The following is a 21,578-nucleotide window of genomic DNA, read 5'->3' as shown; positions in this document are numbered from 1 at the left end:
GAAATGGTAGAACTGGAAAAGGGGAAGTCAGAACAATAAACACAAAGTTATGCAATGTTCACAGAAATGAAGTCTGAACAATAAACACAAAGTTATGCAGTATTCACAAATTGAGAAAGTTCATCCCTGTCCTGGTCTGACATATGTTGTCATTAATTACATTATTAAATGAAGTATTATTCAAGGATATTTAATATATTATTAAAGGATATTATTAAATTGACTTTATTGTTTGTGAAAGAATACACCATGATGGTTACTTCCAAAACTCAGTTTGAAGGAACTGATTTTTTTTTGACTTACTAAAACATCTCCAGAGTTTAAATCGATCCAGTCCAAACTCAGATATTAGTCTGTTTTCTTCAAATAATTTCATCCCTACAACCTGGAGGGAGTGACCTATAGATGAAAAATAGATATTAAACATTTATGTAAGCAGTTTCCCTAACTGTATCTCAATTAATAAAATCTTCAAAAAATATGTAGTTATGATCTCAAAATTACTCGCAACAGATCTGTCTTGCCTAGAATTAAGTCCAATGCTATAACGTGGCAAAGCTGCAGGAAATTTTGCGACAATAATATCCAAAAATTCCTGCAACACAAACCACAGTATGTGCACCTCAGAAGATCCTTAAATTTTGTCTTCTCCTGTGATACTGCAGCAAGCGTGTGTTAACTTGTGCAGGTTAAACTGTTGATACAGTATGTGTGAGTGGTATTAAACTGTTGATATGTGTTGGTGGTATTAAACTGTTGATATGTGTTGGTGGTATTTAACTGTTGATATAAATTGTTGATAATTGTTGGTGGTATTAAACTGATGATATATGGTGGTGATATTGAACTGTTGATATGTGTTGGTGGTATTAAACTGTTGATATGTGTTGGTGGTATTCAACTGTTGATATGTGTTGGTGGTATTAAACTGTTGATATGTGTTGGTGGTTTTAGAATGTTGATATGTGTTGGTGGTACTAAACTGTTCATATGTGTTGGTGGTATTAAACTGTTGATATGTGTTGGTGGTTTTAAACTGTTGATATGTGTCGGTGGTATTAAACTGTTGATATGTGTTGGTGATTTTAAACTGTTGATATGTGTCTGTGGTATTAAACAACAAACATATCAAGCTCTTGATATGTTTGTTAATATTAAACTGAGTATCTTTAAACAACAAAACAAAAGACCAAAACATGTTTACTTACAATCCCAAGACAAGTAATGTTGTAAATACAATAGGCTACAGGCTTACTTTATTTTTTATAAGCAGCCTGGTATAACAAGAAAAAAAAAAAAAAATTGTTTTTTAAGAGTAAATACTAAGGGTCTACGTTCCGTAAAGTCACCTCGACCGAACCGTGCCGGGTACCAGATAAGACGAGATTAGTCCCGTTTGGCCCATTAAATTGTCCAAATGAGACAGAGTGTTTATAAAAATCCTCAATTCTATGTACCAATTAGCATTCAACAATGTTATTAAGTCCCTTATTTTCCCCATTTAACCTAGATCTCTATAGCTGGCGGGGCTTGGCTAGCCCACTGGGGTAATTACAGTTTATAGTTTTGATTAATGAATACCTCAAAGCATCGTACTGTGAGAATCGACGGTACAGTACATGTTTTCATTCCGGCAGTTCTTAAACCAGAATTCTGGTCAATTGTATCTATCTGCGTCACACTCAACCGTTAAACCGAGGGGAGGAGGTGGGTCTGATTATTTCCCATCTGTTGCTTAAATCGACCACAAATCGCATCAGCAACGGCTGAATACGGTTATTAAACATCAACTTTTTTAAGGAAAAAAACAACAAAAGTTACTAGAATATTGTGGGACACAAAATTGTCCCCATTGACAAAGCCTCTACAACCTAGAGCAGCCGTTTCTGAGACACCGGAGATTCTATGACGACCCAGCCGTGACCCACGACTCTGAATTTGACGCTGAGAAATGAACGAACACTATTAAACTGTAGCTGGGACTACGAATGTCCGCAAGCTCTGAAAACAATAGATCTATGAGTTTTCCAATTTTTTGGAAAAACAATTCTGCAAGCCCATATATAGTTAGTGGGACCATCGAACTAGAGTATCGCTTTATTTATGCATCTTTTAATCAGTTATTTCGAGGTACAATTTGTTTTTCTTTGATGTGTCATACTTTCCTTTTTTTTATGTCATGCTGGAACTTTTCAATCACTTTCTTTAAATCACCAACATTCAACAATTCATACTGACGTGCCTACAGAATTCCAGGAATACTTTGAGAGACAACATTCGCGTCGACATCATTGCATCTTCTATTCGGGCGTTATTATGTTTCCTCGATCAATCTGTTCCATAAATTCTACTACACTCTTGTCCAAAAAAAGAAAAGAAAAAGACATCTTCTCTGTGCTTTGCAGAATCAACAGGGCACTTAGAAATGATACCTAACACCATTTGTCCTTGATTTACTTTGTATTAATGCATTTTGAAGACGTTATTGGAGACAATGTCAGTTGTCTTTTCAATATTGATTTTGGCGTTTGGTTGCGAGTGGAGAGCTTGCTGACTTATTTGGTCTGAATCGTAAAGTGGGCAACCCAGCTATGTGTGATTGATGAACATCCCATGTAAAAGGCATATAAGCATCACAGACGGGGAAGCATTCTCAAATTATCAATGTTAACCGTAACTAATTTATACCACAGACCCACCCACATGGTTAAAATAGGACTATCGTCGGCCTGTGTGCTCTTCATATATGTAAATGCTATGCAATAAAACCCAGCAGTTTTAGCACTCTGTCAAATCACTTTTCTGTGTCAATTGCGAAACTGAAACTTGTGTCGATAATGCATTCCGTAATGCCTCAATTGATACACTGATCTAATACTGATTCCGGTTGTAACCATATTAACCGGTTTACCACACACCGTTACCTACTTGGACTAGGCTTGAATTTGAGAGGCCACTGATTCTCAGATCGTTGAAAACAAAAAGACCCTCTTTAATATACTAAGGCGTTGAAACGTGCGCCGATAAAATCGTTCAGACGGCAATAAAACAAACTGACGTTGGGCATAGAATTAACCCTGCATAATTGATCATTGTGCTGGACAGTCTGTGATGAATTAACAAACTCACCGAAATAAGAGTAGATAATGGTTTTGGAAATTATATCGCCAACAGAGCACCAACCTGTACCCTCATCATTAACCCATTTTTTTTCTTGCCAAACAAATTCTCAACAAAAGATTGCTTGATTGATTAATCTGTCTTATAACTGCAGTTGACTGCAGCCTATATAGATGATACCACTACAATCATAAAATAACTTTATTTGGCAAAAAAATAGTTTCCAAATATCCGGCTGGGATTTCTCCATGACATGAAGGCTCTGAAACCAACGTATGGCAGATCTCTCTAATTAACTTCTCGGGTTAATTAGATAATTACATTACTGTTCTGAAGTTAGAGTTAGGGATGGTAGTATCGTAGGCTTTGTTCCGATCAGCTCATTATTCTATGAACGATCAGAGGAGATAGACCAATTACTCAATACGTATGGACATTTCAACATTTTCTTCTTTTTCGTAATTATACTAACGAAGTACTTTACTTGATTGGCTGAAATGAACTAAAAGGACATGAAGAATGTTGCAATAGACATTACATTCCATTTCCATTGCACATCCTGTTTCTTCAATTATACAAAAAAATGGGGGAGAAAAATCCTTTGCCTGAGTGGTTACAATTCAATTAATTAAAAAATAAACATTTAAAGGAAAAGTTTATACAACTAACAATCCTTGACATAGTTTGTAGCCATTAACACAAATTGCATTTTCAAATGATGAATTTCAGGTGCACTTCAAAACATGGATGGGAATGAACATAAGAATGTCTTGAATGATGGACAGAGAAATCTAGCTAGCTACATTTGTGTCATGAAGCTACAGTAGGAAGAATTCAGAATTATGGATTCTGATAGTAAGCAGATCTATTCCCCGATTAAGGGATAAGTCCTCTAGGAAATGTCATTTGATTGATTTACTTTTACAGGCAAGCAATTCCTGTCATGACAGAATTTTTTTTTTTTTAATGGAAAACACTGCGAGGGGAATCCTGTCACTACATAATGTACAGGTTTATAGTTTGTAACAAAAAATCCCATTAGCGGTATGTAGGGAAAAAACCTTGAGACATTTACAATACAATCAATGTTTTCCAAAGCCAAAAAAGAAAATGCTATTGACTGAATTAATGCAACAATTGATTATAAAGACCTTTGAAGTGAAGTAACAATGGGACACTATGAATCCAAAGTATTTTTCCATTTTTATTATTATTTTTTTTTACTCTATTGTTCTTGTTTTGAAATTGATGACACTGTAGGTTTAATAACCGCGATATGTCTGCCAATGGCAAGGATTCTCAACTTTTAACTTGTGGAGTCGAACAGTGACTCCCACTCGGTCGTGCCCTCTTGACAACTGGTGACCACAAAACAAAACAAAATCCCCATTGTATCCTGCAAGACTGGGACAAATTTCCCGAAAATATGCAGGAAGTTTTACAATGCATATCATTCAAAAAGGAATGTATAATTATCTTTCAAATCACAAAATTCACCACAACTTTTTTTTGCAAATCCCCAACTGAGACTCCAACCCACTCAATCCTCCTTCCGAATTCTACCCACTCAGAAAGAAAACTTTGTATTTTTTTTCCACGAATTCCAAAAAAGGAAGGGTTTTATCTTTTGTAGTAATCTGTATTGTTCTCTTCTTGCTGTATTAGTAGTATCTTTATATTGCACATATTACTGGTGTACTACCCTGCTTGGGGTCAGGAGGTCAAACAGGGTCTCCAAATATGGCGTATGTTTGAAAAGGCTATTACCGAAATAAATCCCAACTTCACCTCTAAAATCAGCGGTCATCGTTATCTTTTCCGTTTTAACATCTTTTAAATCACACTTTACTGGTAGTTGCCTACTAGCTGTACAGTACATACAGTCTATATATATATAGTGTGGAAAAGCAGTTGACTAGTACTGTACTGTCCTGTTGTCCTTCAGTGCTGCAAATCAACTAACTAAATGTATGCTTAATGTATGCTTACCATTTAATGTATGCTTACCATTATTAGTATATGTATGCTTAATGTATTAATGTATGCTTACCATGTTGTAATGTATGCTTATAATTTAATGTATGCTTACCATACATAATGTATGCTGTATACCATTGTAATGTATACTTACCATTTTGTTGTAATTAATTGTTTCAGATGTCGATGGACTCGCAACTTCACTCACCGTGGTGACCCCCATGCAAAGGATCACAGAAGCTCAACTAGCAGAGTTTAGGAGCTGCCCAAAAGCACAACTCCTTTTTCTTTGACATGACAACACTCCAGTTCATATCCTGCACTGTTCTCCCCCCCCCCCAAATCCTCCCTTGTCTTACCTCCTCCACACTCCCCCTCCCACCCCCCCAGCCCAAGCAAACTGTCCCTAGTTTGTAACTCACCACCAGTCACCTCCTCCAGATGAAACATATCAAAGTCCCATCTTCCCAATCTGTCGAGCATTGCCTGAAAAATTTAAAGGAAAAAGACAGAAAAACGTCAGAAAAAGTTTACACGATAGTTTTTCTTTCCAGTGAGCTGTGATCCACAATCCATGTTCCTTTGTTTTCTATTTTTCATTTAAATCTATACTCAAATGGCTGAAAATAATTTTAACAATTCGCAAAGAGGCTGTTCACCAAAATAATAAATGGAATGTACTGTCATTCACTATATGCCAGACAAGTCTCTCTGTAACATCATTGATAAGCAGAACAGAATGCAGAGAGGATAGAAGATATTTTGGGAGGTTTTTACATCATTTTGATGATTGCCAGAAAGTCTCACATTCCATTACTCCTCATTCTTCCCTCCCCAACCCCCCCCCCTCCTACTCCCATCCTCTCCATCATCCCCAAAGAATAATTTCGTCTTCCTTTTTTATTCAAAGACCATTCATTAACCAGTAGCTAACTAAACCGATTCCATTCCATTCTGACAAATTACAAATTTGTCATCCACAAACACTTTATGGTAATTATATTTACCATTAATCATACCAAAGCCCAAACAAAATATTGATTCAAACATTGCAACTAAAGACATTAATCTTACTATTAAATACTCTGAAATGAATGTTTCCCAAAAAACTGTAGGCCCACTGCATTGCTGTATAAATGCACAGAGTGATAATCCTGATGAGATCTTTGGTAAAGTAAAACAACAGAATTTTGTGTAATTAGGTACCGTAATATCCTTCTTGTACTGGTGTAATGGTGGAGTGGGCAAATTCTGGCTACGTACAAATTGCAACAAAATTCGAAGCAAAGTCTAGGAGGTTTAAACCAGGCATGAAGTGAGGATGTCATTCTGTCCACATTAACAAAATTAACAAAGTGCACAAGAGAACCCCCCCCCACCCCCATCTATGAAAAATGGAAGAGTAAAAACCATTGTACATGAAAGTTTGCACAAATCTAATTCTCAAGTCGTTGAAAATTTCAGGCAGCCATGTTTTATAAGTATCAAACTGTACAATCATGGTGTACAGTCCGTCTCTCCTTACCCCCTATACCCCATACACCCCCTATACCCCCCTCCCCTCCATCCAATTCAATCTTTTTGTAACAAGTTTGTTTTACCATTATACATGAATGGTACAAACAAGTCTCTAATATACTGTATATTCAAACCAGCACAGGCTTGTTTGTCTACAGTACATATACAAGTACTGTACGTGACCATAATTCTTGCAAAACTATATATGTACGCACCTGGTAACCCCCAAACTTTCCATCAAGTTTAATTCACACCAGAGAAAAGAATAACGATACAGTAAGATATAACATGCTCGACAAATTATATTTCCCAAGTCCCTGAGAGGCTCCAAAACGTCAAAAAGAAATTAATAAAAAAAATGTATGGGAAATGACTATGATTTATTTTGGTTAAAGTGTGAGAAATAATTTAAGCCCCCTTTATCCCCTTTTTTTTTCGTAATCATTGAGCATGACAGAAACCATCTGATTGAAGGGCACACAGAAAGGGAATTTAATCTCCACTTGTAGGCAAAAATGATGATGCCACTTTGCTGTCTAATTTCCTTCCAAATTTTGGCTTTAGACACACTTTTTTTAATTTTTTTTTTATACCGACAGCTTTTAACCAATTTTGGTGTTTGATGGATGGCCGTGTCCTTCCGTCTGAGGTGTTATACGATAAAGGTTCAATGGCTTCACTGAAGCTCGGCATGAGCGTACAAGGACGATATCTGCTCAGAAATTGCTAGAAGTCACGTCTAGTTCTGCTTAATTTCGGCCGGTGCTCTCTCTCTCTCTCTCTCTCTCTCTGGCAAAGTTACCATCCATCTCAATGAATCTTTGGGAAAAAGGCCTAAAACGAGAAGTAAAACTTTGTACGACCCTGCCCCGCGACGTATTAAAGATCGGAGAGCGATGAGAGATGTAACTTGTTGGACTGGAATTATTATTATTTTAAGTGCAAAAATATCCCAAAGCAACAATTTCAACAGATCACCTGAGCTTTCTCGGCCTTCTCGGGTCGGGGGTTTGTTCAGATTTATAAATACATTTGGCGCAGATATTTATTTCCAATTTCATTTGCTAATACGGGTAGCGTTACTCGACACTACATCTTGCAATGAATGGAACATAATCCGTTTGTAAAGTATTATACAGTTGAAGAGAATGATATTACAGTACCGACAAACATGTATATTACTAGAGCTGTTACTCTACAGTAGGTCCACCAAAATCTATACCAAGAATAATATGTTTAAACATGCAGTTCAAAGTCTGCACATTATGAAATATTATATCAAATTTGTGGAGATTGGAAACAAAATTTCCTGTTAATTTATTAAACGCCTACAGCCGGACACACGTTTTCAACGGTTGTCCGGTCGTTTCGAGACCGACAAAATTTCTGTAAACAAAATCAACTTTTTGGTAGTAAAATGTGTACAGTACATCAAATTCAGATCAATTGCAATTTATTGTTCCTGAAATATCCCCACATAGTTAAAATGATAAATTTACCATTAAACCCCCCTTCCTCCCTCCCCTTCCCCCATCCCAGAAAGAAAAGACACACAGTATTTTAATAATTGGTTAACAGCTTGAATACTGAACAGTGAACTACTTAAATTATTATAATGTCATGGTAAAAAGGCCATCCAATGATGCATGCAAATGTCTTTGGCTATACTAATTAGAACAGCCATATAAGCACAAATCATAGAACAACATTTTATAAATTAAAATTTAGATCCCATGAAAGTGGTTTAGCAGAAAAATTACTTTTCCATGTGCATCTTTTTAATCAGTGTAATCTTCCCAGTCATGTATCTTCATGTATCAGCTAGGGGTGTACTTTGTTCGTAGAGCTTCATGAATATGCAAACCTTTCATATTTTCTTGCAGCTACAGTATGATGTACAGTATAATGCAACTATGATCTTGTACCATTTACGGACAATCGAGAAGCCACAGTAGGCCACTTACAGTACTAGTCTATTCAAACGTTAGTGAATGGCTATTGTATGCATTAATCAATCATAACTATTTGGCATAGCAAAAGAGAGGCAAAATATAGGAAGTTTAGGATTAATATGAAGACACACACTGCAATTTAATATTTAAAGCTGAGTCTCTGCCTATGATTAATTGTTGACTAACCAGTGTAACTTAAATTATGACAGTATTGGAAAAGGCGTGGTGCAGCTATTAAAGTTCCCCTCCCCCTTTCCCCCTCCCCCTCACAATCATTAATACCTCATTTCAAATCCATATCAGGAAATACATTCCCTTGACCCTAATCAAAATCACTTTTAAAGCGAACTATGGATGTGGTATGGTATTTCTGGTTTGTAAATTGGGAACTAGGGTTTTGTTTTGTTCTTTCAATGGTTTGAAAGCAAACATACAGTGATGATGAGTGAAGGTCCCTTGAACTCTTCAGTATTTGAGAAAATGACCGATTGCCCAGGTACACTTTCGACTTGTCCGATGGGGACGTTAATGTGGCAGCGGTCCCAGGAGTAGGTATGGTCGTGATAATTACACACCTGTCATGTAAATTCCCTGAATACTCAACAAAAGATCAAAGCAATATATATGGTAAACTTAAACAATGAAAAAAGTACCATTGAATATTCTTTAAATTATCTTTTGTTTTTTAGGCATCAAATGTTACTGTAGGTCTGTTGCTGCTACACTGTCATTTAAGGGCAGAGATGGGCTCAGATTGGACAATGAAAATTCAGGAAAAAAATTGAAGCCATTTCTACACCGTTACAGTATAGTAAGTCGACTCGTTAAACTTAGCATTTTGTCATACATTGTGCATCTTTATGAGACAGAAAGGTGAAAGACCTGTTACAGTACAGTACCGTTACAGTACAGTACCGTTACAGTACAATACATAGTACAATACAGTACCGTTACAGTACAGTACCGTTACAGTACAGTAAGTCGACTTGTTAAGTAGCATTTTGTCATGCATTGTGCATCTTTATGAGACAGAAAGGTGAAAGACCTGTTACAGTACAGTACCGTTACAGTACAGTACCGTTACAGTACAATACAGTACCGTTACAGTACAGTACCGTTACAGTACAGTTACAGTACAGTACCGTTACAGTACAGTATGTCAACTCGTTAAGTAGCATTTTGTCATGTTGTGCACCGCTATCAGACAGAAAAGTGAAAGACCTGTTACAGTACAGTACTGTTACAGTACAGTACCGTTACAGTACAATACAGTACCGTTACAGTACAGTACAGTACCATTACAGTACAGTACCGTTAGAGTACAGTTACAGTACAGTACCGTTACAGTACAGTAAGTCGACTCGTTAAGTAGCATTTCGTCATGTTGTGCATCGCTATCAGACAGAAAGGTGAAAGACCTGTTTCCTTCCGCTTCAACGGACTTTGTTTTTAAACCCTTTCTTTCTTCCCCGTTGCTTTTCTCACCTAATCTATGTCATATCTCAGAAACTATTAGTACTAAAAACATGGCACTGGTACCTCCTGTACACCATTCAGTAATTAAATACAGTATTTAAACAAAGCACAAATTACCATACATAATTCAAATCCTGACATTTATATACAGTATAATAATTGTGCTGCGAGAAAAAGGTCGTTGCCGCTGGCTACTGACCGAGACCTTACAACTGCTGTTGAACTGCCCTAAATTGCTCTGCTTCACTGACCATGTTCCATCATGTTTTCTAGGCCTCTGATGGTCGATCGATTGTAACACTTTTAAAAGTACTCATTTTCTGAGGGGGACCTAACATGTTTTTAATTATCTCTTCCACGTACGCCAAAGTGGCATGGATTCGGTTAAAATCAATTTCGGCTTCTCAACGACTCCAGATGAAGCGGCCGACTCAATCAATCATCACAAAAGATAAAAACTGGGTGAATTAAGTATTAGCAGCTTTTATTAATGAGATAACCCTGGGCTGTTCCAGAAAGACACAACATGTGGTTTCTTGGAACAATACAACAAATTGACATTTCTCAACACTTTTTTTGTTGTTAATATATGTTGTGTTTTGTTTCATTTTTAATCATTTCCTGAACTTTAAATATAACAACCTTCTTCTTTTTGTCCCCTGTTTAACATCTTGTGGCTCAGCTTACTCAAAACTTCTTGCAATATATTGTAGCATTTTGCATTGTGTAGTAACAAATTATGAATGTCACTGATAAAATTCAGTCAATTTATTTATATGGCTACATTGTACATGTATGTATGTATCTCTATATATACTGTATATACTAGAAAAGTGAACACCATTGAGTTTGTTGAGTGTGCAATAACTGTACCACACATCAGTGACTTACATCATTGAGGCACGCATTCATTTTAATACAGTACCATCTACACAACTCTTTCTACAAAGTATAACCCCATCTGTTCTAGAGTAAGTGTGTGAGACGAGCCATTGCATCATGGTCCTTTATTTAATGATGTCACGTCAATGCTTCGCTGCCCTTGCAGTGTCGATCGGTTAATTTATTGCAATGTGTCAATAACCAAGTAATTAGTGAGTGAAGCAAATCTAACTGAATTATTTAACCATACTGTATAGCAACATCTTTATGCTCATACCATCTGCATAGGAGTGCCATCCATATCAACATTACATCAATACGACCAATAAACATTTAACCTTGGCACCAATGGCTTATAATTAATACTTTGTTGATCATGGTGAATTTCATTTTTGACTTTGTTTCTCAGAAGATCGCGACACTCTACCTCCTTCTCTCAGCATGACCGACATTAGCCATCTGTGTTCTATCCCACCTGCACCCCCACCCCCCTGTGTTCTATCCCACCCGCACCCCACCCCCCTCCTCTCATTGCTAACCCATAGATAACACATTTTCAATATTATTTCTAACCCAGTATCTTAAATCCTCGATGGTACACATTTTTTTTACTTCCCGGAGAAATAATTCGCAGCAATTTGGCAAAGTAAATTGACAGAGAATGAAGATTTCAGCGACTGTAAATTCCCACAGGTCTTTGCGATCGGTTCAAATTATGAACTTAAATACTACATCGCGAGAGTTTCATCATCTTCGTGTAGCATGGACTGTCTATCTTGACATAAATATTACAAACTTATGTCTTTTGTACATGTACTGTATGAACTGACTCCCTCGTAATCTATCTCTGATCACAAGTCTTTCACCGACCCTCTAGCTCCCTCCACCAAGTCTACAGACATCCGGTGACCGTCCTTGACTGACGTCTTACGGAAAAGCCAAAACCCAAAGCCTCTCTGGCATCGTCATCTTGCTTTGAACTGTATTCATGACAACTTTTACCCCACCTTTAGGCTCTTATTTGAAAGCTTAATAATTGTGTATGCTGTAACATGAACAGTCCATTTTATAGTTAATGTTAGTTGGAACAAGAATTTAAAACTCTTCAAACATTTCTACAGGTCTAATAAAGAACCACCATTTTTATTGTTAAGATTATTGTTAAGAGATGATGATTGTAAATGGTCATTGACGAATTCCATCCCAATCATGTTGTCCTTGCCAAATTATATAATCTGTGTATACTCTATGAAAACAAGATGAGATCTTTTGACAACATCTGACTTCTGCTGCCACTAAAACTCACCCTGGCACCCCCTTGAAGAGGAAGATTACATCAGAGTGAGGAAGGATGACTTTCTTCGCAAGAGTTTGGTTTCTGATTACAAAATCAAAATGACTTTCACTGGCTTGTTTGACCTTGCACTTATAACAGAGTGGGCCACTCATATTGTTCTAGCTACTGAATACACTATACAGTAATCTACCACTTCAGTAAAGAGCTTGACTACATTTTATTCGAGGACAGCGTTTGACCTAGATATCGTTGGTGCTGGTGTCTCTACAATACTGTATAGTGGTGTGTAAGACATTCCCAACACAAGCAATAGGTACATGTATACAATTGTTGATTGTAAATAAAAACTGCCAAGTTTCAAAACTTCTAGACTGAGCAAAAAAGAACTAATTAACCAAGTTCAAAAGACCAGGACTTATTACTGAGTTAATGGCCCAGATTGACCTTCTGAGGTTACCAACTGGGTAGAAATCATGGTTACTGTAGCTTTACCAATATTTCCTCTTACTCTCCTGTCATATTTCCTCTCTCCATCCACCACCCCTCCCCCTCCCTCACACTTTCTAACCTTTCCAATGTGTTGCTTTTGACCATGTACCAGACAACATTGATACTAATTAGTCACTGATATGAAAAAGGTCCCCTTTAAGAGTCACATTCAGTAATATTGAAGTCTTTCATATTAATATATCATAATTTTTGTAGATATGCACAAATTACAGCTACTTCAAATTCAAAATAGCAGAAGTGTTTAATCTCTATTGTTTGGTATTGATTCAGCTATCACATGGAATCCGTCCACTCTGATAACTGTCCATGATTCAATGTGATACAGCCTCGCTGCAGGTTCTGCAGCTTGCTGCAGCTTTACTTGTTTGACAATGTGCCTTAAACAGAACTCATGCGATCTGCCTTGAAAACCATCCTTCTACTGATAATTCTTGATATAGAGGAAATCCTGCAGGGACTTGATAGTTTGACTGACTCCAACATTTCTTATTTTGAATCATACTTGTAGATTTGATTTGACCGAACACAAAAAAAAACCACCACCCAAAAAAAACCTGCTTTAAAATTATAAAGAAATTGATCTTTTCCATTATATTTTCTTCCTGTTCTTTTCTTTTTATAAAGTTGCTAAAATATTACAGCAATTTTAAGTACTGTAGTCTCTTGATCCTAAATTATTCACAGACACTGCCTTCAAATTGCAGTCGCATCGAGTGTTTTTGTAGCAAGAGGAAACATGTCAGCTTTATCTCTGAACGCAGCAGCAACCCACAACAGATACATGTATGCAAATATCGGCCTCCACAACACTCACCTTCCCATATTAAAATGCAATTTACGCTATGTTTCTTTACAAATGGCGAGAGGTATTAAAATTTGATTCCAGGGGGCCAGAGTTGGTAATTTCCAGGCTAATTTATACATACGCCCACAGAATCACAGTTGGGCTGGTAATATCAGAATCATATTCGCAGACAGAAAAAAAGAGAAGGAAATAAGAAAAAAGAAAATTTGAGTGTAAATAGACGATGGATGTACGGAGGCACGCGCTTTGGAATATATGGAGGGGAAACGACACGCGGGTAATCGGATGGAAGATTTTTACTGAGGGGCATTATGAACAACCATTTCAGATTCATAGTCTTTTATGCAACTATTACACTCACTGTGCGAGTTCATTCACCCATTTCTCGTTGTTTTTGTTTTAACATTACTGCATGGGCATACGGGGCATATGGGGCATACAGGGCATACAAGCTTGTCGAGCAGATCGGTGAGGATGGAGGAGGAATGATGGAAGGCATCGAAGGCATCGAGACATAATTTAGTGAACACTTTCAGGCACACAGTGACTGGCAGAAGACACTTAAAGTTCACAGCAAAAATTTTGGTTAGGATAAAATATTGATATAAAGTTTTCTGACGATACGTAATGTTCTTTCCAAATTTGTTTTTCCCCGTTAGGGATATTTGAACCCCGACTTGACTTCTGCATGTTTCGCTGTTTCAATTGATAAAGAAGTTATTCAGCAAAAATACTTTACCATACATGGTGCAAACATAGCCAAATAAGGTCGAAACTCCATTTACAGAGTTCAGAGATAAAGTAGTCTAATTATTACAATGTCTTACTCAGCAACCACAACAACAACAACAAAACTAGATGTAGTGGATAATTAAACATTGAACTGACAAAGAATATTCAGAAGGAATTAAACATTCTTTTCATCCTCTCTCTCCCTCCCTCCATCCCCCCACTACCCCCCCCCCCATTTTGTCCCAATTAGTGGTAAATACGATCCATCCATTATCCCTTTTCCCAATGAGATAAAAACATTCAAAACAAGCTCCTAAGTTCTCTTCTTGCCAATAAAATGTAGGCCTCACTGGCAATAAATGTCCAAATAAGGCGTCCAAAGTAGGACAATGAAGATATGAAGAAGAAAAAAACGGTTGCCATGGGGTACCAATTATTCCATCTCGTTTCTTTGGCTCTTCAGATCTGATACCCGAAAAAAACATCCCGGATAAGTTTAGTCAGCAATTCCAAAGAGTTTTCATCCCACAGGACAGTGAAAATATTCAGAACGGCCCATGTACAGAGTGGTACGGTTCCCATATATGGTGGGTGCACCAGAACCATTATATAAAGGCTACATACAGTGGCTATTAACTACACAGTTGAAGTGTATTGTATAACCCTTACTCCCCCCTACACACCAAAAAAAATAAAAAAGGAAACAAATAATAATCAATAGTTGGAAGAATGAAATATTTAAGCTTCTTGGAAACAGTCAAATGAGCACCTGGCTCCTTTGTGTTCAAGTTAAGTACGGCCCCCCCGTTGTGCTACAATGATCCTTTCCAGCCTATTGTGATATTCTACGTATCGCATCAATAACTGTGAGCCCTGTTGCGTTTTGCACAAACAATACAGTCCACAATTTGGCTTTTATCATCTCAAAAAATAATTGACCCACCGTTCCTGGAAATCAACATTTGATGAACTTTGACAGGGAATCAGTGAGCTAAGTATCATCACGCAGTATGATTGACAAGGAAAAGTTCTGCCTGAAGGTATTGAGGTATCACCCCAAACATATACGGTCATTAATATTCAAGCCTAAACGACCATGTGACAGTCAAACCCTAGAAATCTTTTCATGTGAGGGAGAAAACAACTTTTTGAGTTTTAATATCTACTGTACGGTACATGTAACATCACAGATTCTTCGTGCAGTCTACTCTTCCAAATAATTTAATTTTTCGATATATCGTTTCGCAGCTTGTACGGGGTGGATCAAAAGGGTCTACTGTACCTCAACACTGGGTTGACAGCAAAAGTTTCTGGCGCATTTCCTGTAGTAAAATCAAGGGTACAGTTGCTCCATCTTGACTGAAGAAAGAGAGCCACATGTGGGAATTGCAAATTTCACGATGAAAGATGAGAGAGTTCAAATGGAACTCGATGCCTAGAATTGAGGTTCCTCCTCGTCGGCCACAAAAACGAACTTTCACCCTGATACCATCCCTTTAATTATACGAAAGCCATCAATATACCCCTCTTTTGATCACAGACCCCATCTGTTGAGCAACTCTTACCTTGGCTTCCCCTGGGTATGTGTGGTCGACCTGAGCATCGCAAACCGAGTTTCGGATACATTCAGCCGCTCTCCTATCTGGGCGCTTCTTCCTCACTGTACTGTAGCAGCAGGAACTGCACCGCCTTACCCTTGCTGGCATGCGTCGAATAGGATGGTCTGAGATGGAGAAAAAAAACACTGCGTTTGGCTCTTTTCAATAAGGGTACTTGTTATAGGTACATCATGCAAATCCCACTGAATATAAAGGCATGTTTTTTTGTGTACCTTTGGGTAAACCTACTTCTATGATAGTCTTCTAGTCTTCTACATACATTGGCTTATATGTCAAAAGTTTTAAATATCTTACATGGGGAGGTGGGGGGAGGGGGGGGATTCAGAATTTTGAGCAGATCAAAAAAAATTGCTCTTTTGATATATATATCTGTACATGCAACTGAGGTACAGTACAACGAAAAAGTGTCGCGTTGAGTATAAAAACGGTAAGATTGCAAATTAACAGGACTTTTGCTGGAGAGAAAACATTGACAGGATGTTCTTGGGGCAGAGCTTTTATTCAATTACAATGTTACTTAGAGAGAAGTATTAATCAAACAATAAATGTTTGCTGCCCACAGAAAGAGCATTTAGACAAGGGGAAAACAAAAAAAAGAGTTTTGGAACATTTTACGAGGGGAATTGTTTGTCAGATTCATCGATGTTCGTTATGGCAAGGAGGTACAACAACAAAAAATCGGAAGATTATGTTTAATAACCCACTCAGTGTTGTGTACAGTAGGGTGTATGGTGTTTTTACCCATGCACTCAACTCTTGAGCTTTTCGCTCCAACGTTTGCTTAGCTTGACTTATTTTCAGATCCATGCTTAATTACATCATTCGTATATTAATTACCTTTTGGGACCAAACCAAATTAATTTGTTGGCAAAAGACTAATAGCTGAAGCATTAATTTGATACCAATATTATCATGAGATATATATTATACTCTCCAAGCACACAATTTCAAAAACATGCTCTTTTGTCTAATTTTATCAGGACCTCCAAATTGAAAGTACACAGTGTATTCCATACATAATTTGCTTTTGAAGCCCCATTACTCTTGCCATTATAAACACAAACTAAGCGGACTTGTTCTTGACTCAAACCGTCACTGAACATTGCTTGTAAAATTTGTTCACTAATTGACTGCTTCATTGGTGAACTTATCCCTCACTCTAGAGAAGTTTTTGATAATATTACTGTCTAGTGAAGTAAACTAACTAATCACACAACCGTGATGATACGTGTACTTTTTCCAACAAGGTTTTTGACCCATTTGCAGAGATCGAGCGAATGAAGAGCTTCAACCCATTAATAAATATAATATATGAATATGAAAGCATGTACGTCCGATTAATGTTTTCCATCTACACCAAAAAGTTACAGAGAATGGGACACCTTTTATTTTTTTTGGGCTCAATCCCCGCAAACAGGCCAATTTTGGCAGAAATGCACATCGTAGTGAATGTGTCATTAATTATTACCCAATATTACTGAAAAAATTTATTATTTAGATAGTCGAGACTGAATAATTGATGGGGTGGGAGGCTTAGGGGGGGGCTTTAAACAGCTTCATCACAACAAGCTAGCAGCTAGACTCGATCCCCTGCGTCTGTCATATTCCAGAGTGTGCTTCCATCTATTCATAAGTCTGCTGAGCCTGATCACTTGCTCAGAAGAATGGCACCCCCACCTACTGTAACCCATCTTGACAAGACAGGTCAAGGTATTTCCTTCTTTTTTTTTAAAGTACATCTTCCTTTTAACTGATGAGAAGGACGAGCATGCTGGTGGTGCTGTCTAGATAGAATTCATATGTACGTACCTTTCCTTTCTATACTGCCCTCTCTTTGGATTGCCGTTGTCTTCTTTGAAAGGAGGAGTTTCTTTTTGCTTTTGTGACTCTTGGTAGCGAGGTCAGCTGAGTGGACTCTGACATCCCCTGGAACCAAAGAATAAGAGTTAAAATAGAATAATAAGAAAATCAAACAAAATTATTTAAACCAAGTCCGATATGTTTTACATGATTGTGATAAATGTTGTCGATGCCTATAAAACTGCCATCAAATTGGAGCGCCATTTCATTGCCTTTCTTAATCAACAAAATCGGGAACATAACTGTCCAAAATCGGGTACTTTTGACTACTACCCACAATTTTTGGCATTCTTTGAACAACTTCCTCCCTACCCCCAGTCTCACTTAACATACATCTACACTATGATGTACAGATCGTGCCTCTTCTCCTATCTTCAGTTGTACAGTAGATCATACATGTACTGTACCTGTCACTTCCTATCACAAGTCTAAATATGTAAACTTCTCAGGATGTCCAAACAACCATGAACCTAATCCTCAATTTTTTGTCATCTTTGAGGACCACACTTTTTCAAGTAGATATAGCTCGACAAGCTCTCACCGGAGCACTACATTTCTTAGGTGCAATATGTTGATATGATGGAGAGTGCAGTTTGTATTAATACAGTATCATGGACAAAGGTACATAACACATGAATAAACGCTGTCCTGTTTTATGGATAACAAGTAATCCTGACCGTACATCCTGGTACATCGAAAGTTGCATGTGCCAAGACAGTCACAGGGAGGGGGGAGGGGGCTACCACAGTACCACAATGATAAATGGCAACATGAACATGGTTCATGTACAGTATTTATATAAACACCGCAACACAAAACTCCTATCACAGCTGAAATCCTGGGTATAGACCTACAGTAGATGTCTAAATTGGGTTAGATTCAGGGTGGCTAAAGTACCACAGTACCGCAACAAGAACGTGGCACATGTATTTGAATAAACACCAATGACCACCACACAAAATCTTCTATCACAGCTCCTTGCATACTGTATACCCTGGACCTGCCAGAGACAACAGAGTGCACTTATATGCAAATAACAGAATAAGGAGACCCATGTTATGTAGCTCACAAGCCTACAGTACTTTTACAAATTTCAGCCCTCTCGTAAATTGGACAGGAAGAACATGCAGTTAAAAGATCAATGGAATTTTGTAATCTTGATTCCACAATAATACACCTGCAGAACCACCCTACAGGCTCTTCTGCTTTGTCCAGATAGTCTATTACACAAACAGCTCTACTTTTGAGCTCAGACTTTTATCAGTTTGAATGTGAAGTCCGTTACACTTTACATGGTGGGACAGGATTACAAGGCATTTGATAGATCTTCTTTAAGACCTCATTGTGGTTTGTCCTCAACATCTGAGTGAATTGCGAGACAGTCATGAAAAGAGCATTAAGGGTTGGGAGCTAGCTGTAACAACTTCCAATAGCTGCATGTTTGCACACAAGTATCACATAAGGTAGCTTGGTATTTAATTTATAACCACGTACAGTATCTCAGCTTAACTTTATATACTGTACATTCGGCACAAATTCTAAGATGTAAGTAAACAGAGAGCTGGGGATGGCCAAGCAGGCAAATGGCCCTGGGACCATTTTCGATGCATGTATAGTCTTGACACGTACAGTATACAGTACAGGTCGTTAAACCAAACCTGGCATATGTATGACAACACCATGCACGCACCTTAGTTTGCTCCTTGAACAGCAGTTATGTATCCTCGCCAAACAAGGAAGAAAAAAACATCACAGAATGAACTAATGCCAGCAACAATATGCTTTCATTGGGTATTAATATACCGTACTTTAATTTATATCTTTGCAACAAATTTGCAAATTTGGAAACATTTCAAAATTTTAAGCTTGATTGGTGAAAGGCACGTACAAACCAAGGCATTTTGTTTTCCACATCCATATATTAGTAATTAAATGGATAATTGTTCCAATCACAAGGGCTGTATAGATTCTAATATGGTTTAATACCTACTGTATGCATACTACTGTACTGTAGCTGTCAAGATAATTATATACATACATGTATACATAACGATAATCATCATAATGTGTCTAATATGAGGACTAATTACATATATTAGTAATTAATGGATAATCGTTTCAATCATGAGGGCTGTATGTACAGTAGATTCTAATATGGTTTAATACCTATGTATGTATACTACTGTACTGTAGCTGTCAAGATAATTGTGTACATGTATGACGACTATCATCATAATGTGTCTAATATGAGGACTAATTAAATGGCAATTAACTGTAAGGAATCCGGTATTTCAAGTCCCACTGGCTTTTAACAGCTTGATATTATTGAACCATTTATGCAAGCTCACATTTTTATGAATATGCATGAGATCATCATCATAAGGATAACCCTACCCTACACCAGCTGACAGTGATAACCGTAGGTTATCAGTGCAAGCCTTAATTACAAAAGACAGAGACCAGAAAAAGTACAATACCCGCAAGAGGGATGCAGATTCGCACGGGATGGGAGCTAATCGGAGAGGACAGTAAAAGCTTGAATCACATAACAGTACTTGGTAAAACCCCATAACATGTGATGTCACAGCTCAGTAAATTCTATAATGCACATGAAAGAATTCCAACACATCGACTGGCATCGGCTACAAGTGCAGTATGCATTATTACATAAAGAAGCTTGTGTGTTGAGTTTGGATAAAACACAAAATAATAACATCAAATGTTGCACAACACATGCTTGTACTCTCTATAGTTTTAGGATAGTTTAAAAAAAGTGACAACGACAATTAAATTTGGTAATTTGATTAAATTTTCAAAAATTGTTGGCTAGCTGAAAAAATGATGCCCTTTTTGTCTTCAATTTTGCTATAATGGGTCTGGTAGTATCTTACTCAGCAGTTATAAAGGAAAGAATAAGGTGTACCTTTAACTAATTTAACCTATTTAGTATGCATAACAGGAGTCAGGAAACGTGAAAAGTTAGCATCAATATTTGGCAAATAAAGAAAAAAAAAAAAAAACCTGGATATATGTATGCAAATGATTTAAGTAACACAATGATTATCAGAACTTGGTCGAATTTGGGTGAATTCCCCTTTACAATGATGTGTCGTTATTTATTATGCGTGTGAAATAAACCCTTTACTTTTTTATCAGAAAAAGTAAAAACCACTTCGGAAAGCAGTGAACTTCTTCAAAATGTCCCTGTCTCTCACAATGCTTACATTGTGCTTGCTGGGAGTGTGATTGTATTAAACCAATTTCTTTCCTAGATGCCAAAGAAAAGTATATTGACTCTTCTCTCTGTGATATAAACTTTGAATTGATTGGTCAATATTAAGGCTGGTACATTTCACCAGCAAATCAAAAGCATTGTAAGAAATTTGTGAAGTCCTCCTTTATGCGGCTAATCTGAACACAGCACAGTGTGCAGTGCTCTCACAGCAATTTTGGAGAGTGAAAACCGCAATGCTTCCTGTGCCTATACAACAGCATTTAATTCTCTGAAAGACGGGCCGTTTGTAGAGCAAACCTTTCCATATGATACAGATATTTGTCTGCGATAACAGGTCAGTGGTTCCATCCGGGACAGGTACAGTCACCTTTCATACAGGTACAGATCAAGTCGCCAAGCTTAGCCAAACCAATTGTTTCCGTCAGACAATGCCCTATAGAAAACTTTGTCACTCTAAAGCCCCCCCCCCCCCCCTCATCCCACTGTACTTTGACAATGTCGTTTTGTTATTGCTACACTCTATTTCACTACATGACCCTGTCATGAACCCATAAGTAACTGCCCCACTGTTAGTAATACCTTAGGTACCTCTATG

The 21,578-nt window shown here is 37.4% G+C and overlaps 1 protein-coding gene across 4 annotated transcripts in view; it reads right to left on the bottom strand.

Annotated features, from left to right (window-relative positions):
- Window positions 1-21,578, bottom strand: part of LOC139972901 (uncharacterized) — a 95,967-nt gene that overhangs the window by 28,070 nt on the left and 46,319 nt on the right. For all 4 annotated transcript variants that reach the window (XM_071979210.1, XM_071979209.1, XM_071979212.1 and 1 more), the window contains exons 3-6: window positions 17,698-17,814; window positions 15,835-15,992; window positions 5,520-5,583; window positions 304-399 (exon numbers count right to left, since the gene is read on the bottom strand). In XM_071979210.1, coding sequence (XP_071835311.1) covers window positions 304-399; window positions 5,520-5,583; window positions 15,835-15,992; window positions 17,698-17,814 — 435 coding nt within the window. The remainder of the gene's footprint in view (window positions 1-303; window positions 400-5,519; window positions 5,584-15,834; window positions 15,993-17,697; window positions 17,815-21,578) is intronic.

This window comes from Apostichopus japonicus, chromosome 9, assembly GCF_037975245.1.
Source record: "Apostichopus japonicus isolate 1M-3 chromosome 9, ASM3797524v1, whole genome shotgun sequence".
NCBI lineage: Eukaryota > Metazoa > Echinodermata > Holothuroidea > Aspidochirotida > Stichopodidae > Apostichopus > Apostichopus japonicus.
The sequence above is the reverse complement of the archived record's forward strand: the minus strand, read 5'-3'. Positions and strand labels throughout refer to the sequence as shown.